Source organism: Haemaphysalis longicornis, unplaced genomic scaffold, assembly GCF_048455015.1.
Source record: "Haemaphysalis longicornis isolate Haplotype H1 unplaced genomic scaffold, Haemaphysalis longicornis Haplotype H1 scaffold_4, whole genome shotgun sequence".
In the NCBI taxonomy this organism is placed as follows: domain Eukaryota; kingdom Metazoa; phylum Arthropoda; class Arachnida; order Ixodida; family Ixodidae; genus Haemaphysalis; species Haemaphysalis longicornis.
Genome location: NW_027526361.1, coordinates 12,009,947 through 12,035,145, shown reverse-complemented (window position 1 = coordinate 12,035,145; position 25,199 = coordinate 12,009,947). Strand labels below are relative to the sequence as shown.

Here is a 25,199-nt window from a genome sequence, read left to right as displayed (position 1 = left end):
GTAGTAGCACAAAATATAAAATTTTTCCCGCAGAAACAAAACCCAAACTGTCCTAAATTTTATGAAAACAGTCATGATAGCCTGTAGGACCGTCACAGACTGCCAGCAATGCATGCGACGACAATGCAATTGGTTGGAGTCAAAAACCAACTACTAATAGACACCTGCTGATACTGTCGGACTATTCGACGTAGTGCTGCTGCCAGAGCGCCAGTAGTAGATGTGAATAATGTCTCCTGATGCAACCCAAATAGTATGCTACCTACTCTTTTCATGCTGCTGCATGTGATGGCCATGGTGCATTTAAGCAAAAAAACATACAGATTGTTGCGCCACAAATGAAAACATGATTCAGAATGAGTATTCCTCAAGCTAACCACTATACTGCTTTTTCAAACCCTCAAACAAATTGAAATTAGGAGTTGAAATCACAACTAAAAATGGTCAATTCAAATAGGCTTGGTAGGGGAAGTGCTAAAGAAAGAAGGATCAAGTGAGGCTAACAGCACAAGGCCCTAAGAATTTACCTTGTACGCTACCCGAATAATGATTTATAACAATGGTACATCTGCAAGCCAAGAAAAACGCCATGAAATTGTCTTACTACTAACAGCGAGCTTTATTTAAAATTAATGCTGCAGTTCTTTCCTCAAAGTGGCAACACAATTTTTGGTCGGCCCTTGCGCTGGAAACATTGAACAAACATGAAAAGTGACAGCGTTCTTAAGAAATACAAAAAAAAAACCTATGCCTGCCAACACACATCCTTAGAGACAGAAAGGTCTAAATAAACAAAAATATAATGGCCTTAGCATATCGTGGGACTGAAGGACCACCAAGTGCCTATGACTTCAGGTTAGCCAATGCCAAGTTCAGATTTGCCTGCAATTAAAAGTGAAGGTTATTTATTTAAAAAGGACCATGTAAACCAACGATGGTTTGCAGCTGTCAGACATTTGCACTAATTTTGGGCGGGGGTGAGAAAGGGGAGGGAGGGACAAGCGCAAACCAAGCACCACTTCACCATTCACACCGCCGTGCTAATAAAAACAGATTTCCCTGTGCAACCTTCATGCACGCACAGCATTTTTGACTAAACGCTTTCATAAACGTTTTGTACAAAGCCATACAAACATTCAAAAATATCTATACAAACATGTACAGCTCTTGTGTCCTAGAAAAGAACCAAAAACAAGCAAACAAAGGTGAAAAATAAAACAGTGACAGCAAAAGAAGGCACACGCAGGCAGTACAAAACACAGGAGGCCAACAATTTCTCGGGTTATCCTCTCGGCATGCCAAGCACTGTCCTTCCAGCCCAGTCTAGGTGGAATGGAAATAAATAAAGCCACTCGTTGCGTCGATTCCTTCCTGCCACAGGGCATGCCACCAAACAAGAGGAGTCGCCAAACGTGCTCATGACCAGACAGGTACCAGTGGGTGCTATCCGCATCACCGCGCTCAAAAGTGCTCACACAGCATGCCTGCCCACAGGCAACACAAGGGCCTCGCCCTTCCTTGCCCACAAGCTCCTCCCATCAGACCTGTCCACTATTGCACTCGGTTGAACAGAGTCAAATCAAAGGCCACGAACAACTGAAATAAATACACACAAAACCCTCACACAGTTCACTACACAATCGGGAAAACATTGGTTCTTGCACACAAAAAAACACACACGAATAACTGGGACACAGAAGCAACATGACAGAGCAGGTGGCAACAAGAAACAGACGCACTGCTTCCTGGAAGGTCTGCACCGCGATTTTTTTTTTCTCCCCTGGTTTACCTGAAGGTGCCTCGGCAGATGGGCTAAAGATGCTGACACGTTATCATCACGTATTAGGAGCCTCATTTATTTCCCAGGGAACACCAGGCATGATGCGTGACTGGTTAAAGGGGCCATAAAGACTGAATCCAACCTTGCTTAATCAGACAGGTCTAGCCCTTAGTAAATAAACAACGGTCTCCAGCTTTACGGGGGCAGCCCTGTAGCGATTGGTGCACCACCAGTCCGCTGCTCCGAAGGTGACGACGACAAAGGCAGGTGCTTCTTATACATGGCACAATCCAGGACAACTCCAGGTGCTCCTCATAAGGCGCACGCTCACACATGCTCTTTCTTTTTGTTGCTTTTTTTTTTTTTGCTAAAGCCACTGCACGAAGCTTACGGCGGACGAGTTTTTTTGTTCTTGGTATTTTTTTCCTTATCACAACGGACTAAGCTCAAGCTCTGCTGCTGAAATGCAAAATTTATTCAAATATTTTAAAATTTCGTGCCACACGACATTGGCAGTGATGTAGTAATAGTGGGAACACCAAAAACATATCTATCAGTGTGTTAACTACACATTAGCATTCAAGTAACACTAGCAAATGAAACTAGAAGACCACTACAATTGCACATCATGTTTCGTGGCGATAGCTTTGGTTGGCACCCACCAATCAAGACCCTGTGACGTGAGAAGGACTGGACGAAAAATAGTTGGCGATTCACAATTGCTTGACCTGTTTTCTCTAATATCCAGATGAACTGCTTGAAGTATGCGATAAAATTAGTATCATTGTTATTTGGACAAAGCAGTGTTTTTAATGAACAAAAATTGTATTTTATCTCCATAGCCCCTTTAAAGTTATACGGCCAGTAGCCTGCCACCGCTTTTCTTCCTTTCTGGCGTCCCTCCACGACCCATTCTCTCTCTCTTCCACACATTCCCAGTACCGTTTTGTGGTTCTGTCTCACTATATCTTTGTTGCCTGCCGATTATTCGGTCAAGCTGTGTTTGGCTGCGACAATCAACAACCAGATTGAAGATTTATTTCCTCACACCCAATGTGGGTGCAAAGCAAACAAGCAGCTCAATGTCTTGTGTAGATTTATTGACGTAAAAGCACAGAGACTGGAAGTACCCAAATGCCACCTATGCTTTCAACCATGGAAAGGTTACGTATTCAGCACTCTTATTGGTGCTGGATTGGTTCATTCCTACCAAAAAGTGGACTGCACTTCTGCCTGCTGTGACTGCTAATCAGTTTCTGCTCAGGATGTGGCACTATGCACCCAGACAAATGTTTCCTACAACCCCTCCATCTCTCCGCACGTCACTCTCTCTTTTAATTGACCACACACAAAAAGGGAGGTTTTAGAAGCATGGTTGCAGCATTTACCGCACTATTGGAATGCGCAACTTGTGCGCTGAAAACACTAATTGCACACCAATCTCGATCTCTAACCGCATTTTAGTAGTACTTTCAGGGTTATCACAACTTTACTGCCCCCATCCCTGCTTTCAAGCCATTTTCAAGAAGGCAATCTGAACGCTGATTGGAAGCTCAGTTTTCTGCAGAAGAAAACCACCGTCTTTGCTGCGTTGGCTTGTGTGCCCCAGTTCTTGGCAGCATGCAGGGTACGAAACAAAACGGGGAGGAACCGCATGCGACACACAGCTTGTGACACACACACACACACGCACACCTTGTGACTACTGCACTTGTTTAGCATCCAGTGTCCTGGTCAACAGCTCTTTGGCATCCAGGCTGTGCGCAGGAAAGGTGGGATGGTATTGGCTGTCGGTCACTGTGCACAACACAGCAACCGTGCTCACACAGGGGCTTGCTGAAGGGAGGGACAGTCGCGTTTAAGGGCAGGAGCACAGCAAGGGTCAGTAACGGCCTGCGGCCCAGTGTTCGAGAACACCGTCACTATGTGGCGGCCATTGTCAAAGTCTTTGCTGGGGGCAACCGGTGGAACGATCTCATCTTGAACACCAACCCCAGCGATCAACCGGGAGGGGGCGAACCATGGTCGGTTCACCGTCTTCTCTGCCCCGCGGGAGGGATGGGGGGAGGGAGGCAGCAGCGGCGGTCACGAGGCGATAGTGAGCAGCTCTTTTACCTCAAAAGGCTCATCGTCGTCCAGGTCGACCAGGCTGTTGGGGTGGTTGTAGTTTGGCAGGTCGGTGCGGCGCACCGTCCGGCCCGTCGGGTCAAAGGGGTCCACGACCACCTGCTCCGTGCCCTTGATCTCGGCTCGGCAGAAAGGGCAGCCCTGGCCCTCCGAGTCCTGCAAAAGAGTGATGCCAGCAAAGTGGGTAAGCAGAGACGACAGCAGGGGCCAGGGGGGGGGTCCCCGATCCTCCCTCCACCCACCTGCCAGGAGGTGAGGCAGGGCGTGCAGAGCAGGTGGCCGCAGGGCTCGATGCGGATGTCCTTGTCGTTCTCGGCGCAGATCTTGCACAGCTGGAAGGTGGAGCCCATCTCGCAGTACAGCTCGTACTGCTCCTGCGTCACCCTGATGTGGTCCTCGGGCGTGGCCTGCACCGCCCAGCTCAGGTCCGGGTTCACGTTGCGCCCGTCCGGGTACAGGTAGCTGCGGCAGCAGAGAAAGCGCTGCCCCATTTCTTCCAAGGGGAACCTGCCGAGCTCACGCCTTCTGCCACGGACATGTGCCCAGAGGCCGAGCAGGCTGCGGAATTCAGTTCCCAGGGAACACGGCCTCGTGTGCGCAAACTGATTAAATAATTTAAGAAATGCACATAGTCACAAGTTCAATGGCAGTAGAGCATCGTTGTTCAGAGGCTGTAACATTAAAGGGGCACTGACACAAAAATTTTGAAGAGGTAATGACCTATTTATCACGTGTGGAAACCTCATTTGCTTCAGCATGAGACGCTTGTTTGATTAGAGACGACGTTAATGTGGCCAGTTGCAGTTTTGGTTTCAACGGGTGCCACGAAAGGTTGGATTTTGTATAAACAAAGCCATCCACATGACTGTAAGACAGATATCACAGAGCAGAGCTGCCTTAGCAACTGTAGATTCTGCAGCAGTGGTAGTTTCTGCTAATGCCCCCATGTACCGATCTCATCAGCCGCTTAATTAAAAAGCAACCGTTGATGTGATGCAGGCGCTATGAGTGCAAATTGCTGCCGCGGCTAGAGGATGACGCTAGAGGCAGTGGGTGGGGAGACGCGCACTGGGACCAGCTGGCTTGTCTGCCTACAGGTCTGTCTAGCAATGTTAGGCTCAACCCTGCGGCAGATATTCGATTGCCGCCCTCGTAAGCGGTGCAGATGACGATTTTTAATGCAATTCGCCATCACATCAATACCCCCTTTCTCTTATGTGCAGCTCTGTTTGGGACTGGAGTCCCATCTAGTGCAGCGGTAACAAGCTATCACTCGAGCTACCTGTGCCTGCCTGCACCACTTCGCGGGTGTGGCTGCCGCCTGCACAACGACCGTGCTGGTGGTATACACGGGTCCCTCAGTGTGCCTGTCGTGTGCCCGGCGCGTTTTCGCGTCCAGTGTAATAAAAAGCCATAAAAATAGAGTGCCTGAAATCGCTGTAGAACTTAGGTTGCGGCCAGCTGCCCAATAAGCCAACGAAATCCCGGCGCCTCTGCCGCCAACAATCCGATCGTTTGTAGCTCGCGAGCAAAAGCTACGAACCCCAATAGACCTTTCCAGAAACTGCAGCGCCGCTCCTTCCCCTGGCGGGCGCGCGCAAGGCGTCATGGGAACTGCGTGCGCGCGCGGGGCGAGCGCCGACGGGGTGGTCGCGCCGCGCGCCGCGTTCGCGGCGTCCGTCAAAGGACCAAGTTTAAGTAGCGCGAAAGGATGGGCTTGCAAAGTTATGTTGCGCATCAATTAAATCATCTTTAAACCATAGAACCCAAAATAAGAAATAAACTCCGCATCCTTCTGAAGCTGCCTGCACCGGATGAGAACCTTTTGTCGTCTGCTAGCAACGTCGTCTGCTAGCTGCTGGCAGTTGAAAAGCGTCTTCGTGCTTCTTGCTGCCCGCGGGAAAATAGAAATTCCTCAACACGAGGAAATAAAAAACAAATGTGCACTTGAGCTCCCAGAGAAAAATACAAATAACCAGCTCTTGCCTCCGGCAGCCCGCGGGGAGCTGAGTGGGAAAACGAAGAAGCCCATATCGTGTGCACCCGTTATTCGTGATGCATTTCCGCGTGTGTAAAGCTACACTCGTTTACGACCTGCCTTAGCGTTTGTAGTTCACGCGATACTGACGATATGGCACCAAGGAAGCTGCAGGAGGCGGAAAAACGTGCTGTATGATCGGATGGGACAACAATACGCTACGAGACCGGCATGTTTCATTGCACAAGTTTCCGAAGGACAAGAAACTTAAAAAGGAATAAGTTCGCCAGATAAATCGCCAGGGTCGTGATGGCCGATTCGCTTTGTGGGAGCCGTCCGAACATCACAGGATATGTGGACCCCATTTCAACGCGAGCACACGCAAATGTTACATGGACCGTATGCGACCATTTTTCCACACCGGGTCTTCTCCGAGAGGTGTCCTCCGGTAAAGACAGGTACGCCCAGCAATATAACGTAAATTCCAGGCATCCGCTTCCAGGCATCCAAGACGAACTAGTGATATGCAGTACTGTCGAGATACCCCTGTCAGCTCAGAGTAATCAACGCCCGTTTTGTAATGAATTTTAGCACAAACGGCGTAACAGGGCATAAAGCAATATTTTCACTCCAGCAGGCAACGATGCGGTTTCTCCAACGACAGCGACTGCCGGCAGCCCGTTTCCTGCGGCATTGGAGTAATGGAGTTCAGCATTTCGACTATTTCTTTTCGGTCGGTCATTGTGGAGTTATTATTTCCCACTTTTAATTAAGGTGTGGTGTACTTCCTGTGAGAAAACAAAGGAGACAGCTCGTCATAGCTGACCCAGGATTCTTGATCGAAGATGAGCTCCGTGAACTTGGCGTTAAATTGAACAGACCCCCCATGTTAAATGGTCGGCGTCAACTGACAGTAACGGAGGAAACACGCACACGGCAAATCGCCAACCTAAGGAGACACGTTGAGCGAGTTATTCGAGAAGTGATGAGCTTGAGAATACCGTGGTATGTTTTCCCAAATGCGATGGCTGACAAGCCAAACCGGATACGGAAAATTTGTTGCTACCTGAGCAACTTCACACATGAACCACTTCTCAATTGATAATTAAGCAAAAATGTCAACTATGCGTGTTTTGTATTAGCGCCCTCTGAACAGTTTTACCTTTTAGTCGGTATTGGTTAGTTTTTCTAACGGAGTAATTAAAAGTGTACGTGTCTTTTTTTTCGACTGAAATAAACATTTCTATTTTCATATTTACACACAGCCGAAAACATCAAAAGAGCTTAGGATTGCACAATAAGACTCGCCACCTCTTGGGCACCAGTACTTGAAACAAATGCAGACATAGTGTAGCATGAATGGACGGGATACACACTGCAACTCCCCAAAATGCAGCAGTTTGTTTAAGAAATGCGGGCGGTGGTAAGAATGCTGAAGTTTGAAAAAGAAGCCAGTGAAGAAAACAGCTGTCCAGGACTTGATTGATTGATTGTGGGGTTTAACGCGCCGACGCAACGCAGGCGATGAGGCGCGCCGTAGTGGAGGGCTCCGGATTAATTTTGACCACCTGGGGATCTTTAACGTGCGCCGAAATCTCGTACACATGGGTGTTTTTGCTTTTCACCTCCATCAGAAAAGCGGCCGCTGCGACCGGGAATCAAACCCGCGACCTCGTGCTCAGCAGCGCAAAGCCTTAGCCACTGAGCCACCGCGGCGGGTCAGCTGTCCAGGACAGCAGATGTTCTGCATGCATCACACAATGTTAAACGCCGAAGCTGTACCGTCAACAAATGCTTTCTCCACAGGCGCTGTCGCGCACGGCACGGTTTGGCACGGTAGAGCTACATGAAGAGCGGCCCGGGCGGCAGCGGCGGCGGCTGCTGCGGCGCTCACAGTTCCCAGGCTGCTTTGCGGCCGCCGTTTGGGGGCGCGCGCAACTTTCCGGAAAGGTCTATTGAAGCGGCGAGCCAGCGAAAAATGCCGGCAGTACAGAAACAGCCAACACAAACTTCTGACGCGTTTGGATGTTGTTTATTTACTCCATATCCAAGTAGATGTCAATCTCGCAAGGACCTCAGCGGGCCGCTCGATTGCGTTACACACACTTTAAAATTAATTTTAAATATGTTCTAGGCTGTATTTACCACTGATCTTTTGCAGATGATGTATGTGTGTTCACACCAATCTATCTCCCAAGTTATCTCGTGTTCAAAATTTTGTGTCAGTACTCCTTTAAAGCTTGACATGAAAGCTTGGCTACGCATTTGATTTGCCAAGACACCAACTTGTCCTGGCCATTCAGTTGCTCTTGCACAGAAATAATGAGCCTTGCTTAGCTACGACTTATATGATTACATTTTCAGGCTTGTGGATAAAACTTGTAAACAGTCGAGCCCGACTATATCGAACCCATTTACATCAAATTATCCCTTAAATTAAACTATTTGTGGATAAGGTACATTTGCAATAATAATTTATAGCAAAAAGTACGCTTCTATCTAACAAAAATACCAGCTGGCACTCCCCTAAAAGTGGTTTAGCCCAGCCGCTCATGGGCAGCGAGCAGCTCTTTCCCCTCCTTCCCGTTGCTCTCCGCACCATGTAGGGCTACTTGTCAACACCCCTCACACAAAAAATGATCCTGGCCTGCCCGTGATGCTTTTTTTGCATTCGCTGTGTTTGCGTGACGTGCACTTTGTGGGCTTTCTTCCGAAGTGTAGCCGTGGTGGCTTGCACTACTACACAAAGGCTTACTTAGTGTCTCAGCTAGCGCAAAGCGGCCAAATTTGCCTTTCGCCGTGAAGCAGGCAATCGTAAATCCAGTCGAACGTGGTGAGAAGTGGGACGTTACCACGATGCACGAGATTCCCAAGAGCACCCTCAGTGCCATCGGCAGGGAGCTTAGGATAACCTTCGTGAAGTAGGTTTTCGCCAGATGTTACTAAGGAAACCATCTGATTTTGCTTCAAATCTGCCGGCTTGTGCATGATTTTGAAAATCCTGAGCAGTGCAATGAAACCGCCGCCGGTGTTGTTGACGTGCGGAGCAAGCTGTCAGAATTGCTGGCTGCTGCTATTAGATCAATGGTCGGTGAGTTTGTGTGTGTGGGTGATGGTGTCATGACTATGGGAGAGTTTAGCGCAAGTGAAAGCGGATGCAATGAGGAAAGAAACTACGATCCCTTGCCCACAACCTCCAACTCACATGATTGGTGCACTCGCGCTGGTCCGGCACTTCTTTAGACAGTGTGGAGAAGTGCGTACTGTCTCGGGCAGCGAGATTGTTCAAGTAGAAGATGATACAGGACTATTTTGTGCGAAAGTAAGGCAGTTCCATCAATAAAGTGTTTTAATCCAGTTCCTTAGCATGCTTATATCAAATTATGCCCTATATTGAACTGATAGGTGTTTTTTTACGAGTTCAAAATAACTGGGTTTGACTGTATCGGAATTTCAGCCCACTAAAAAAGCCAACTTTATGTTTCTCGTTAGGGCCTCCCTTTAGAATTGATGCTGAAGCAATGCAAAAACGTGTTTTATAACTCATAAGAAAACTAGAGGCGACAAACTACGGCACAAACAGAACGTATCTAATTATTTCTGCTTTACTTTAAGAAGAAAGTACATTGCTGCTGCTTTTGGTGAAAGTTTACGTGTAGTCACAAAAACAGGAACACACAGTAGCCACAAGAGAGGCTTCAAAAGAGGCAGGCCACTCACAATCCTTCCCGGTAGCCATCCAGCAGGGCCTGGCACAGGGACTTGTTCTGGGGAATGGTCTGCAGGATGTTCCCCTCCGCCGTCACGTAGCCAATGGCCCACTGGCCTAGCCTCGTGCAGCTCAGCCGGAACACGTAGCTGCGCCACACCACACGCCCCCGGTCAGACCGGCGCCCGCTCATCCTGCCGGACAATTTGTTCCCCTACAAGATCCTCAAAACCAAAAAGCATGAGGGCACCAGCCAGTTGGCACTGCATCATGCTAACAGCACCACATACAGGTGGAGGGAGTGCTTGATTGTAGGTGATCTGTTCTTGGTGTGTCGTAAGCATCGCCTTAAACCCAAGTGAATCCCCAACCCCCTGCACACTATGGCTGACAGCCAGTGTGAGGTTCAACACTTCGTGACAACTAAGTGCCACTGGGATCACAACCACGGGCTTCTGACTGTGTAATTGTGCTAACAAATATGGCGTTACTTAGTACTGAGTGAACGCATAAATTAAACCACTGTGCATCCGTTCTCAGCCCCCACGCCCTGTTTGCATGCATGGATTAGCTTTCTCGCTGATTTCTGCGTGACATGCCTATGCAGGTCTCGTAGAAATTGGTGAGAAAGCGTTCCTTGTCAGTTTGACCCCTGTGGGCAGCGTCTGACTAAGGAAAAATTGTGTGGAAGACAAGGACAAAGAAGGCGACTAGACACAGAGGGCGCAGAGTAGCAACTGATTCTTATTTGAGTAAAGCAACAACTATGAACGAAAATGCATTCTATGCATGTGCGAAAACCTAGGGAAAGAACAGAAGGGAAGATGGAGCGTGACACAGGAGCAAGGCACTTGACAGGAGGCCTGTGCAATCGCTTTTTACATAACAAAGCGAGGGCTGCAGCACTCCAAAGGCACTAAAAATCAGATCTCTGTGCTCACTAGAGACACAGACAGTGAACTGACACACGCTTTTCCTTTCTTGAGGATCACGTACGCTTCGAAAATTTCCCTCGTTTGCGCACCCCAGTGACGCCTGATAACTTTGCAGGCTTCGAAGTGTGGTTTACAGTCTTTGCAGTCTCCTGCCAGCCTCTCCACTTACTGGGAAAAAAAAACAAGCTCCTTTTCTGTCCGAAGCCAAGCTCCAGCATCCACAGCTTAGCGATCTAGAAGAGCACCCTACTTCTGCTATCAGCAACAATTACCCTGAGCTTAGGATAACCGGCTGTACCTTAGCAGGGCATCAATGGGGCTGGTTGGTGCTGCATAGCTGTAGTGGAAAGCAACGCATTGTGGCAGATTATAGCTGCTGACCAGCATACATATTCTGTGGTTACGCTGTTATTTGACATCTGCTGCGCATGTGACTATCTGATTACTGCTGCAATCGCAATTACGAAAATGCTACAAAAGTTATCACATAAAGACCAAATATTTGAGTTGACTCTCCAGGAGACACAGTTTGTGCAGGGATGCTGTTTCCTTCCAAACTCACCTCCCTGGTTTGTTGATGTACTTGTAGAGCCGTGCCTTGACCTCGTCGTAGGTGAGGAAGGCCACATAGCCCGGGTGAGTCACTGCCAGTATTTGCCAATTCCTAAGAAGTGTTGACCAGGGCTGGAATAACCTGAAGGGGGGGAAGAGAAGGGAAGGCGTTCGCCAACCGTGGAACAAAGTGGAACACAGTGTGTGCAAGCAGTTTGACATTGTTGGCAGCCTTTGCACAAATATATGCGACATCATGAGCTCTGACACATACAGACATTGCATTTCCCACAGGCTGTTATGGTGTACAAGAGCCAAACAAAGGTCTCATAGGAAGTGCACAGCAAGCAGCTGCATTACACCTGCTCAAAGCACAGCTGATGCACGGCAACACAATCTAAAACAAAATTTCTTTCCGAGTGAAATTGGAGTTGTAAATATTCAGACGTCGGTGCCTATACAAGCTATGTATAAGGCACCTTCACAAACCACTTTCAGTCACTACTACTACTACTACTAAATCTGCATCACAGGGCTCGTTTAGGAACCTCCAGTTTAAAGGTTGCCATGTTGGAATAACAAACGTACCAAGCCTTGCATACAGGCCGAGTTTAATTAACCTAGGTAACTGTGAAGCAGGAAGGAAGGGAGGTGACAACTGAGGAAAACTCCGTCATTCGCCCGATAATGTCACGATGCGGTTAATACGGATGGGTTGATGTTACTATTAGAACCAACTGCAAATTATTTTTGATTGCTGCACATTATTGATGCTATTATTAAGGTCAACATAGCAGGCTCGCCGCCTGTTTTTGCCTGCTTCCTTAGGTGGGTCCCACTGTTCTTGGTGCGTCATATTATAATAGAAGTCGCAGGCAACTTCAAATATGCCCCAAAATCCTTTAGTGAATGCAGCATCCCTCCCAGTCAACCAAAATTGGACTGAGGAGTGTACTACCCAATATTTCAAGTAAAGCAAAGTTGCGAGTTCTAGCAGTTCTCCAAAGATGAAAGAAAAACTTGGTCTGGTCCTTTACAGGGGGTCGAAAGCCTGCATGCCAGGTCAATATAAATGCTTCACTATGCCACTTACATAAGCAGCTTGGTTTATATATTTTAAAGGGACCCTGCAACACTCTTTGAGCAGTGCAAGTAAACCTGCGCGACGTTTAGATTAAACTGCCAGGAATACCTGAGCCAAATATTACACATGCACGTGAAGCGGGGAGCGCGCAAATCGATGTGAAAGACGCGGAAAAACCGACCGCTCTCTCTTCAGTTGTCCTCATTATGCAACCCCTGGCATGGCCTAAGGGACGTCACATAGGCCATGGCTGCCCGATCGGCTGTCACTGGTCAACTTCGCGGCTAGATTCTCCCATTTCCGTCGTCGTCATCGCTGTGTACGAACCTCTTCTATGTCTGAACCTGTAGGCACAGTTTTGCTGTTTCTTTTGTGTTTTGAGTGCGCGCGGAGTTTGAGTAATGAGCTCAATACTTCCCTTTCAACAGGACCACTCGACTACAAACGTTTACTGCTTCAAAAACGCCCTACCAGCCCGAGCGCGCACTTGCGAGCAGGCACCCATGCCTGCTTTTTTGTGGCACCAGACTGGAAATAGGCCCCTCCGCATTGCGGAGAAAAGGAGAAAACTACCCGGCATGTGATATATCGAAGGCCGCCGAAGAGAACGCCGCGAGCCGCCCCCCTCTCCGGGAGAGAGCGCGCAGCTTTCGTCGCGTTGTGCGCGGTCGAGTTGAGAGGAAACGATTATGCGCGATTTTTCATCGCGCGTAGTTTCGTTAATTGTGAACGGATTTTCATAATTCTTGCGGGAGGAGATTTCTGGGACAATAGACTTTATCCCAAAATACATTACTAGTAGTCGATGGCAAGTGTTGCAGGGTCCCTTTAAGGAAGGTTTGGGATGTAGAGTGCCAACACCTGACAATTTTCACCTGTCAGTCTTTTTAACGAGACAGCAATTTCTTTTTATTTTTAAAAGAGCAAGGGAGAAGGGCCCTTTTCTGAACAGCTATTCAGCTCTCACTGATAGTCTGGCAATCTTTCGAAATTACAGTGACTGCACTTCATTAAAGGAGATGGAAAAAAAAAAAAAATCACCGGAAGCTGAAGGAAGCAATGGCGCAACAAAAGTTTTTTCTTTTTTTTTCAATTACATTTCCCATATATATCTCACGCATTTGCTTCAGGGTCCCAATCTATATATGCCTTAGAACGACAAACTGAATCAAGCTTGCAGATACCATCCCGAGTCACACAATTACGACTACAACTGTTGTGTTCAGTTTCACCTGGAAGATCTAAGCTCTGCATTTTCTGCAGTGACAGATGCTCTATGCCAGTGGAGGGGGGGAAGCCAGGATGCTGGTTCTCCAGCTTTGACGCTGCAGCTGCAGCAAGAGTTACCGCAGGAAGTGCTGCTACTTGAGAGGAGCCTGAAGCGACAGCAACAGCTCAGATGAAGGAGTGCGAAATACAATACCTCGCTCCAAAGTGAAACCGTCACTCCAGTATACATAGCACAGCAGCAATAGGAGACACGCTCACAGCAGCGTAAACAAGCAGATGGGATTGAAAAGGGAGTGAGCCTGCTTCCAAAGCGGTGGCACTGGAAAATGAGAGCTACGTGGCCGGCACACATCTTTAACTACTAAATTCAGTCCCTTCCTTTGAAATGCAGTTTGCCATGAATATAATGTACAAACCATGAACATAAATATGTCACTGGTTGCATCTTTCCTAAAGGCAAACCGTTCGCATGGCAATGTACCCTAAAGGAACACTTGAGTGCACCAGAGGCCTACTCTTCAAATAGAAAACTTTATCCCTGCCAACAGGCCTGTACTACTACTATGCAACACTTCCTTCTGCAGGAGATACGCCAGACATGCCTTCTGAATGAGCGCAATCAACACCCTGACGCTAGTGCAAGAAAAAACAAGTGGCCAGAGAGATATCAGCCCCCCTTGTATGACGCGTGCTTGCTGCAAAAGCCACCAAGCAGAGAACTTCCGCAAACCCTCCCAAACTGAAGTCTGGCTGAGGGGCGCTATCATTAGGCCACATCCTTCCACCCAGACACGCCCACTTCCTGGCACACTTCCTTGGACTGTGCATCGACTTCTCTTCCAGGGCACGCTCGCTGAAAATGGGGCTCCTCAATAAATGCGCCTCCACTACAATGGCTCACAGGGGTGCGCTGCTCCTCAACACCATGCAGGGCGGCACAGCCCCACTAGTATCCCAATAATGCCTTCAACACTGAACCCCAGGACACTTTATGGCCGAACTGCATTGTTAACTGTCACAGACTCATGCATAGAGCGTGTTAAATTATTGCACAGCGCTTGGGTTTACTGCACACTTCCTTTCTATGCATGGAGAGAGCGTAGAATACTCTGGGTAGGCAATGACTGAACAGCCAGAAACGTTTGGTCGCCCACTTGACTGAACAGAAATACAAAAAGAAACCACGCATCCGTGCGTGACTAATCACCAGCTCGCCCATCTCTCTGTAACGGGGTTTCGCGGCAAAGTCAACAACAAGGAAACCCTCGCTTATTTTGAGTTGCCTCTCGTGAGTGTTCATGTTTTCGTACTTGTACAATACCTCGCCTTGGGAAACATAAATCTTTCTTTGCTCGTTTTTGGATTCAAGGCTCTGTCTAACTCTCTCCACCAGTGCCGGCAAAACCCATGCATCAGAAAGCCACCCCCTTGTCACTGGTAATCTGTGGAGTTGACGGGTTCACTTTCTCGCAGACACCCTTACAGGTGACAAGTCCTAGGCATGACACGTCCTATATTCACTAGTGATTGACAGATTTGACACCCTCAAAACAGTGATAATAACTGATAGACACAGCAAAAATGCACTGCTCCAAGAACCAATTAGAGCTTCAAAGAACTAAACTTGGGAGTTATGTTTTCTCAGCCACACAATACACGGGCTAGTTATTGGCGAAATGTTTTCTCATACCACCGCAGCTGAGAGCAGCTGCTTGAGGGAATTTCTGCATAGCATCCCCACAACTAATACCTATCCATTTAGGATATCTGAAGAATCACTGCGATTACTGAGAGATGTAAAAAAAAGTTGCCGCCAGGCTGCCATGGGGAGAGCAGATCTTTTGAAACTGCCACTCCTGTTCCGCCAACACTCACTCACGACTACACATTGTGTAGTTTGCAATGTACAATAATGCACTTTTAAGAAAGTTTTTGCCAATCCAACTAAAAGGGAACCCAGCAGAGGTCACAGAAGATCACCACTGCCACTACAAAAACGGTCTTCCTTTCATTTTCCCGACAGGAAAAGAAGTGAAGCAGGCTCAAGGTTAGAAACACTTCTTTCACACTAAGCACCCGACAGGCTCCAAACACTACGCAAATTGTCGCTCCAAACACTACGCAACAATAAATGTACCAAAGGAAAACAAGCCCGCCACAAGAGCGTCACTGCTCACCTTGTGAACACATCAAACTCGAAATTTGAAATAAAGTCATTGCAGGTGAGGTCAATGGTCGACTTGAGTGCCATTGCTTCGAGTCCTGAGCTGATGGGATGGACTTCGTGAAGCGTTTGTCGAAACACTCGCCACGCTACGACAGTCCTGCACACACACGGGGGACAGAGAGAGAGAGAGAGTTCAGTACACAGGCAAGCTTTGCCATAGACAAGCACAACAAGGAGGGGTGCCAATGACCCAAGCCACATTTCTTTTCACACTCCTGCACTTTACGAAAACACGCGACGGTGTCATTCTCCAGCACTCAGAATTCACCAATATCTGCAAGAACTTTTCAATTTTCTTTCCGCCTTAATTTCCAGGCTGTCTGCTGTAGAACAAATATATTGTTCGATACAAATTTTTGCTTAAACACCCAACTGTTTTTTTACAGGTTAAAGGGGTCATGAAGACAAAATACCAGTTTATTTTATTTGCGAGATTTGATGTTTTATAGTGCCCCCAGCGCTTGTCCAGCAGCAAACGATGCCTTATTCACCGAGAAATTTAACAACTTAAGCAAAAGTACTAATTCTCCCGCTAAATCGTGTTTTCCGTGACATCAGTGATGATGTATCCAGGAAAGGCAGTTGAAACGATTGTTAGCATGACTAGGGCTGCAGCGAACGGTCAAACATATTTGTTGCCTCGTTTACCGTTCCTCCTCCCAGATGGCGCTACAATACTGCTCAGGATAGGGAACCATAAGGCTCCCTACTCAGGACTGCTGTCCTCACTTGCTTTGTTTTTGACCAAATTTGTGCCTGGATCATTTTTGTTACGGTTGATAGTACTCGTTTCGTGAAACACTTGGTGTGCTTGGCAAATAGGGTTACATAAGAGAATGTCGCTTACGCCCACTGGCATCTGTCGTGCGAGACAACCCCAACCCACCAGACGTCTGTGCAGCTATGGCCAGCATAGTACACACAGTACGCACTGGTGCTTCCATGTTTACACGTTTGCTCATAACTTCCATTGTTTAACCCACCATCGTTACTGCTATAAAAAAAATGCGCACTAAATTTAAGTGCAAATACCTCTTTCTGCAAGCCTGTAATCACTGCTCTGTTTGCATTGGGTTTTTCAGCCTCTGTCAATCACAATGAGCTGCCCATAATAAGACCTAAATTGTGTGAAAGTAGCTCAGGTGTTGCATGGGTATTGCCTGTTTTCCTCATTTTACAGCTTATTTGAGTGAACTTTGCATTAAAAGTGATGTCAGTGTTATTCTAACAAGGTAATCTTTCAAATGAACCAACCTTTCATTTTGTCTTCATGGCCCCATTAATGTTATAAGTTAAGGAGCAGGCTAGAATGAGCACTTCGTCTGCTTGGAGATATTCAACAAATTTTTCCCCATTTTCTTTCCATATAAACCATATACAGAAGCTGATCATTTTTTCCGACTCAAAAAATTCAGACTTGCTGGATACCCCAGACTTTTTCGAGGATCCGCCAGTTGTCCCGTAGGAGTAATGACTCGCAAATTTTTCGGACTGCTATTTTATTCGGATTATTTTTCATTCCCAACCAGGTCCAAAAAATTGGCTACTGTAACTATATGGCACACTACATAAGAATGAGTGCAACATGTGCGCCACATGTCTTGAAGATTCGTGTTTACTCTAAAACAGAACATTTAGAATAGAGATGTCTCCGCTGTTCACAGTTAGACCAGTTGCAGGACTTAGCTATGGACGTTGTTGACATAGATGGAGTAAAAACTATGTGGAAATTACAGTCTAAAAACATTCATCTTGGCAGTAGAATGCCGGCAACTCGATACTCAAACCAGGAGCACACCATTTTCTTGTGTACACATTCTGGGCAAAGACGCTGCAACTCTTTACCAAGATGTTCATTTTGAAAGGTAGCCTTTCAGCATGTTTAACACCAAGATGTTCATTTTGAAAGGTAGCCTTTTAGCATGTTTAACATTCTTCTCAACTTAATACACACACAATGCCGGATCACAAAAGCAGCCTCAATTTGCCTTTTCAAAGTCAAAAATGTTGCTTGCGAGACCCATACGACAGTCAGTTGTAGATCTGAGTGGCCAAAAGCTAACTCGGCGGCTGTACAGGATACAACTTCATGCAAGGAAGTGCAATAATCCTCTATTTAGCATATCTTCAAACAACCTGCCCAGACAGAGGACCAGCTGATTGCTTGTAGAGCAGGAGGCATGCGAACTCTGCTTTAGTACTGCCACCTAAACTGCATCTCTCTATGCCCTGGCAAAGTGCCCCATATTTTATTCAATATGCAGAGGAATGCATCAATTGTGTCTGTGTGTGGGGTTTGATCACTACACCGACCTCGCACTTTGCAAGTGTCCTGGGCAACCATCAATTTGTGGAAGGAAAACGGAGAATGGTACGCTTTGCTTTGTCGCTCGTGACTGCATAGGAGCGTTCATTCGGTGAACCTTTTGTACTGCAAGAATGTTCGTGCAGTGGAAGGAGCTGGGTATTTGCACAAGGTTTTGTGCAACGTGTTTGCCTGGGCCCCCAGTGCCACCTGTGATGCTAACAAGGGGCAAGTGTGTTTTTTCCCATCTGAATTTTTTCATTCTATTCGAAACACTGTGTGTGGATTTGCTGAGTGTTTTGAAGACGTCTAGCTGTTGGTTTTGCTTGGTAGCAACCTCACTTTCACACTGCTGTAGTGTGCTCAAAAGCTACCAAGTTTTGTGGAGTTGGGCACTTGTGAAGAATGCACAGGGCGTTCTTTGCAGTGCTGCATATTGGTTGTTCTTTGTTACACATACAAGCTGTGAACGACACAAGAAAACTTTCAGTTAAGTGACCTTAGGCATTGGTAGTGTAAATCAAGATGTCAAGAGCAGAAATTTATTTTGATGTTTTTATGAAATCATCAGCCTAAATATCAAGTTTTAGCCACAGGAACATGGCTTTAGAGCTACAAAACAAGCCTAAATGGAAACAGTACATAAAAAAGTAGCTGCTTTTACACATGTCATTATGCTGCCTTCATTTCACTTGAACCTGATTTCAATCTTCTTTGCAACCTTCGCTGGAGCTCATGGCATGTGACAAAAGGATATCATCGCTTGAGTTGTAAAAGAACACTAACTGAAGGCCAACCTGCCAACATTTTGTCCACAGTCAACCAGTATGGCAGCTGTACAGAATAAAAATAGAAAGGAAGCCACACTTTGTTTCCAAAATAATTAAACTAGGTCACCCAAAGTCCTGTCCTCGCATGTAGGAATGACAACCGCGCCTCTCCACAAAATCACCTGAGACCGGACGGGGCTGCCAATTTGCCATCCCATTTGCACCCTCTCAGGGTTCTTATGATGGTGGGAGGGGATGGAAGCCCTTTGTTTCCCAAAGTGGCACACGCAGGAGGGGGAGGAGGAAGGATGTGATGTCACCGCACGGCCAAAGAGGCGGCGTTTTAAAAATGGAAACCTTTTCATTCACGTAGTTTCCCCTTGGCCCCGGGCCAGACCGGCACCGACTCAGGTGCGTCAGGCGTGCGTTTATTTTCCCCAGCCCACGGTCGAGTCGAGGCCGGGCCACCCCTTCCTCCCTGTCAGTGGTGTTGAAGACAGTCAAAGGGAGAGCAAGTCTCAAATGTGTGCGCACCACTACGTGGAATCTTTCAACCCGTCTGCACGCACCTACCCCGCCATACCGAGCTCCTCCAGCCAAGCAGACTCACACTTCCTCTTTGTGGCTTCCACAGTGTTATGTCAACAGTGAGTTTCTAGGTGGCACTATGCCACTTGAATGCCATTCTGTGCAGCTTTCTCTTCACACTAGCAGCATGCCTGCCACAAAAAAGGCAGTAGCCTCAAATTCTGCTTGGCACCCTTCCCCCAATACACAGAGGAGGAGGAGATGCTTCGATGCATGCAGTGAGAATACAATTTACCAAGCCAGTAACAAAGAGAAAAAATGCTAGCAAAATAAACTTTGTTTTGAGGTGACAGGTCTCTTGTTTTTCAGCGGAATCGTTGAGATCTCCGCTCCACCAACCACATGATCAGGCTTTTCTAATGCAACAGAGATGTTCCGTTTCTCCATGACAAAAAAATTCAGACAATCACCCAAATGTAATACGACCTATGCCAATAGCTGTTAACATACGGCCATGCAATTATGATTTTCCAAGGATGATTTTCCACATGATGCATCTTGAAGCATATACTGAGTGTGAGCCTGCGACATGCATGCTTATGTCGGCAGTAGCCTCAAGAACATCCTCCTAATATTGTTACGTGGCGGCAGGACACAGATGAGATGAACGATGCGATGGAGTGAAGCGATCTATTCACATTATGTACAGTGCGGCCATGATAGAGCTCGCGCAAGGTTCGCGCCAGGCACTTCATCGTCGTCGTCGTCATCGTCGTTGCTTCAAGGAGCTGTCAGGCATTGTCCACCTTAGTCCCGTAACAATATAAATAGTAAGGCACTAGTCTTGCCATTTTTGGTCATATCCCGAGTCGATATGCATCACGTGGGGGTGGGATTAAGTGGGAAGCAGCTATGGCATTTTCAGTGTTACTGCTTCCAAATGTGGTGAAAGCCACAAGCCACGAGTTTTCCCCTCGCCTCGTGTAACTTAAAAATGGGCCATAAAAGTTGGAAAAGAAATGGAAAAGATCAAATAGAACTAATAGAGCCACGATGCCAGTGATGAACACACAGGTGACAAAAAAATGTTCCTTGTGCCTGTATGGAGAAAGTAGCTCCCGGGGCAGACAACTGACAGCCGCCGCTGTAACATTTCAAGACACCCTTTTTTTTTACACTAATTTAGTAGAACTCCCAGACAAACAAACAACAAGGAGGAGGAGGAAGAGGAGGAGAAGAAGAAAGCGGCAACAGTTATATTAATTAAAAATTATGACGAATTTAAGCTTTGACTAGAACACTGCTGAATAAAGAAAGTACTCTTTTGACAAATTATCACGTTCCACTCTAGCAAAAAACGGACCATGCGTTGGCTATAAACAAATAAGCAGTTTGAAAACTGCCATGATTTCAGCACGATCAAATCAATTCCCCAAACTAGCCGTCTTTTTTTCCCTACAAAAAGAAAAAAAAATGCGCAATGCAGTTCACATGAACGTATCTAGCTAGAACATTGCAGCTGGAGGGAAGTACAGGAAAATCCAAGGCTATTTTAAAGGAACTAGTTAAGACACCGGACGTGGACTCACTTGGCAACTCAGTGTAAGCATAGATGAAACTATTATAGATGCCGTTGAAATTCACTCCTAGGAATGACGATGTCAACTCCCTCCTAAGTTCCACGTGAAGTCTTTGCGACTAGCCTTTGCCTTGTTAGAAGAACCAAATCACCCAGCCACATTACAATTCTGCTTACACATTTAGGTACACTACTGTTGGGTGGATATAAACGGCGCACCAGCGTCGTTCATTATGTACACCACCACACACGCATCGACTGTTTTCGTTTTGAAGATGTGTATGGCGTACTGTGACACAGAAAACTGAAAATGGCACTAGGCTTTAGTCACAGTGTACAGACTGTTGCAATGTGATTACAGAAACCTCAAAGATTTTGCTAGTGTGAATTGCTCACCCATTCCCACTTCTGTTTCTCTCATAGGTTGCTTTCTGTGGTTTAGTTTGCTTAAAGCCAACACAGGCAGCGGTGCACCCCTGGCTATTTCACAATCAAATAAAAGATAGCTCTCATCTGCACGTGTGTCTTTCAGAAGCTAAGCACAGCCAGTCTGCATGGACCAATGGTGCCTTCACTAGCACGAAGAGAAAACATGATTCTCACTCCTTTGATGTTGCTGTTGCCAATCTTGACAAAAAACAGGTCATTTGTGTGAAATCTGTGCTCGAACGAAGGAACCATTTACACAACAGACACAAACACAAAAAAATATTTTTAAGGTGCCTACAATAATGTTGACACACCCTCTGTGTAGTGTGATATGAGTACAGCCACAAAGGAGATAGTGAACATATGTGAAGCACACATGTCCTGATGAGTGATGGCAGGAAACGGTATGTTTACGGCCAAAGTTGATAACGTTTGTGTCCAGAAAAATTGGCACAAGACGGCCACGAAACAGCACTGAAAACGATGGAGACAAAAACCACGTGGACCAGAAATAACGACAGCGCTAGAAAAAGTTGAGCCATAAACGTGGCATGGGAGCCAAAAGGTCGTGCATAGCCACCCAACTAGTTCTGTCCAGCACCACAACTTCCCTCACACACAATCCAATGGGAACGTCTCATTCAACAAGTACACTTGACGGCGTTCTCAAAAAACTGGTACAAGTGCCACGCACTGGGCATCAGGGGGGCTAGGAAAAAAGTTTAAGTGCACACCCTCACGCTTACGGGCACAGTTTATGGCCACACAAAAGCAAAAAAGCCTCATGAAATACTTTCCCATGGTGTCATGCAAGCAAGAAGTTCTTTCAGAAAGTTGATTCGACAAAGGGCATATTGAAAACGCATCATTTACAGACCAGAGCCCAAGCTGCCTCAAACCCAATGCCTGTCAAAACTGATGTCACCCAGTTCACCAAGAAAGCGATAATGTGAATTCTAAGGCACCATTAACAGCATAGGGCAAGCAGACACTGTGCAAAGATGAGCAGGAGATGGCATGCCACAGCAGTGTAGTCCTGAGTAAAAACAAACTTTTGGCATTACATTAAATGCCTTTCCCAAGGAAAGGTAAACTGATTAGTGAAAAAGATAAAATTTTGCAGCAACGACACTGCCCAAATAGTACGACCTTGAAAAAGAAAACCTCGGCAAAGCCTTCTGACCCATTGGGTCAGGCAAGTATGCAGTCAGGAGTGGTCAGGAGAGAGATGTAGCTCTGTACGTGACACAGGAGTGAACAGGAGGTCAATTTGTGGCTGTGTCACACAAGTCACTTAACGACCACAAATTTTTCACTGGCAATGTGGCAAAGGACAGTTGATTTGCTCAAAATTCACTGAAATTGCTGGTGTGACAGGGGCATTATTCGAGCACAAAATGCATATTACCCCATTGGCTAGATGTCACACTGGCACTTTTCAGTGGCAAATGACGACTAGAGAGATCAGCTTGACGGCTATGAATTACCCGCGACCAGTTTGGTCGTCCGAAACTTCGAATTTATTAAAAATTAGTTGGATTGGGGTGGTTCCATATTGACTTTTCCACCGAAATAAAGGAGACCAGCTTAAATAATTTTTGGGCCCACCCCTGCCTAATCGTACTCCTTGTTAGGTCTATTTAGGGGGTGGAAAACAGGATGCGTCTACGACCTTGCCAGCAGTATTGGTACTATTACAAGCTAGGACCGTGTCACATCAGCTTGGCTAACATAACGCTAACAAATTTCAGAAAGTTCCCCGTTATTGGTAACCGATTGGTCTACACCAGAACTTGAAGGAATGGCGAAAGCTTCGGTTAAATGGTTCACTTACGAATGAATTACGTCATTGTTGTGCGATTATGACCTCGCTAAAGTTGCCGCTGAAGCCAAAAACGTGTTCGAGTATACGATGTATGGCAATAAAACTAAAATGGGTGTAGCTGGCAGCGAGCTAAAACGGTCGATCGTTTCCGCTTGGGGGCAAGAGAGAACCTGACCGGTGAATAAACTGCACGGCTCGCAGTGCAACTATGATGTGGGCTCGCGCATCGAAAGACAGGGGCCAGAGAGAGAAAGAAGGAAGGAACGAACGCCCACGCGTTTCGGCGACAGCAGCAGGCATTTGACATCGGCGCCGTGGAAACGAGAAGTGTTTCCCACGCTGAACTTGCCGGCTTCTCGAAAAGCAAGCACGCAGAGGGGAAGAGCGCGCGACGGACGAGTGGGGTTGGATGCGGGAAAAACGCGAGAACGAACTCACCGATCCCCGAAAGCGTTTTTCCAGAACTCCGAGGCATCACTTTTTGTTATCCGGAAAGTGTCTCCACAGAAGATGCCGTTGGGGTAGATGGCCTTCAGTTCGGAGAGCATGTGGCTAAACACTAGGCTCAGTTTTGTCAAGTTCCTCCGAAAGTGCGACGTCTCGTCGAACATCTTCTCTTTTCCCTCCTTGAAGAGCTTGATGGCCTGTTTGCATTTCCTGTTGAGGTTCTCGATGAACACACGAAAGTACTCGTTGTCGTTCAGCAAGTGCATTTTGTCCTCGTGTTTGCTGTATATCACCCGCAGATGCTGGTACGTATCCGGCAGGATGTCCAAAATGAACGGCGGGCTATTTTTTAGGTTCATTCGCGAATGCTGACACAGTTTGACTACTTTGTCCATCAACTTCCACGTCTTCTCTATAGTCCGCCGGTCAATCACAAACTTTGGGGGAGCCATAGCTTCGGAAAATGCGCCGTGTATTCGACTAAACAACGATGTAATGTTCATTGCTTGTAAATTCTTAGACCTACTATTCACCGCCATCTTACATCGCCTGGCTATTCACCCTGAACTAGAAAACTACCCACAATGCAATGCCCCAGAGAACCAATATACACAAAAAAGCAAAAAGCTAATTTACTGAACTATTAATATACAAAAACAATAAAGTTTTACAAAAACTAGTTTTTACTGAAGTTTGTTAAGTGCGTTACAGTACAGAACTTTTTTATGTATATAACGCCCGTTCCGTTCCGTTTCGCTAGCTGTCATCCTCTTCCAACATGGCCACCTCGGTGGACGTAGACGATACAAGCTGGTGAGCCGGTTTCTATTCTAGCCTTGTTTACTTTAGGATCATTTTGCCTTTATGATGGGGTCAACGTAATGGCCCCTGCAGCAACTATGCGTCCTTATGAAATTAACAATCTTGCTTATCTAGGACCGACTGGTCAGTACGCTCCACCGGCGATGTATGACCGATAGTTAGCTATGCGTGCTAAGCACTGTTCGATTTCGCATGCTAGCACTTTCGTTTTCGAGCGCTGGCAGAAATTATGGAAGGTCTGTTAATCTATTTGTTTTTAAGCTGATCATGTGTGCATGACGCTGTTTAATTATTCTTCCTTTATTAAAATTTGTGTACCACTTTTTACTTGGCTACTGCCGTCGAATTGTCAACGCTCCTGCCGCTCGTCATCGTCAGATCCTGCAGTTGTCATTTAGGAAATAATTAGCATCATATTCCGCGCGCTTTACACTTGTACACATCTTATTTTCGAAGTTTGTAAAATTGGGGACGTTGTGAGAGAATAATTTCCATCATTTTGAAGTGTTTAAAAGGTTTTCTTGAGAAAATGCCGTCCATTCTTTCGTCTCCTGTCCGCACCAATATTGTGCGTGCCTGTGGGGTAACCGTTAAGGAATGTAGGTAAATCGTATTTCCGGCTTAAAGTTTACGTAGTTCGTGCAGCATACTGAAGTGGCTACGTGTAAGGTGCCAGTCAGTCCCTGCTGTATTATGCAGCTTGGTGTAAGAGTAATACAAAGTAGCCAAATTATTTTTTCAGTTATATTGCATGTGCGTGCACGTCGTAATTTTTACAATGGTTGCTTTTCAGAATTCAATACGGAAGTTTGATGCCAGATTTTTTTTTTATGTTTACGTTCCAGCCCTGCGTTTTTGATGTTCCTCTCTAC

The 25,199-nt window shown here is 46.5% G+C and overlaps 2 protein-coding genes across 5 annotated transcripts in view; one reads left to right on the top strand and one right to left on the bottom strand.

Annotated features, from left to right (window-relative positions):
- The window catches only part of Cbl (E3 ubiquitin-protein ligase CBL), a 42,597-nt gene extending 18,546 nt beyond the window's left edge, over window positions 1-24,051 (bottom strand). Inside the window, exons 1-6 of the mRNA XM_077705972.1 lie at window positions 23,497-24,051; window positions 15,573-15,719; window positions 11,092-11,223; window positions 9,606-9,743; window positions 4,150-4,369; window positions 3,896-4,063 (exon numbers count right to left, since the gene is read on the bottom strand). Coding sequence (XP_077562098.1) covers window positions 3,896-4,063; window positions 4,150-4,369; window positions 9,606-9,743; window positions 11,092-11,223; window positions 15,573-15,719; window positions 23,497-24,044 — 1,353 coding nt within the window. The 5' untranslated portion in view covers window positions 24,045-24,051. The remainder of the gene's footprint in view (window positions 1-3,895; window positions 4,064-4,149; window positions 4,370-9,605; window positions 9,744-11,091; window positions 11,224-15,572; window positions 15,720-23,496) is intronic.
- Window positions 24,052-24,253: 202 nt separating this feature from the next.
- Window positions 24,254-25,199, top strand: part of Tbc1d23 (TBC1 domain family member 23) — a 22,942-nt gene continuing 21,996 nt past the window's right edge. For 2 of the 4 annotated variants that reach the window (XM_077705971.1, XM_077705970.1), the window contains exon 1: window positions 24,254-24,318. In XM_077705971.1, the coding sequence (XP_077562097.1) occupies window positions 24,284-24,318 (35 nt within the window). In that variant the 5' untranslated portion in view covers window positions 24,254-24,283. Of the gene's footprint in view, window positions 24,319-24,504; window positions 24,564-25,199 lie in introns of those variants that run through there. The other 2 variants (XM_077705969.1, XM_077705967.1) reach the window with 1 other exon arrangement.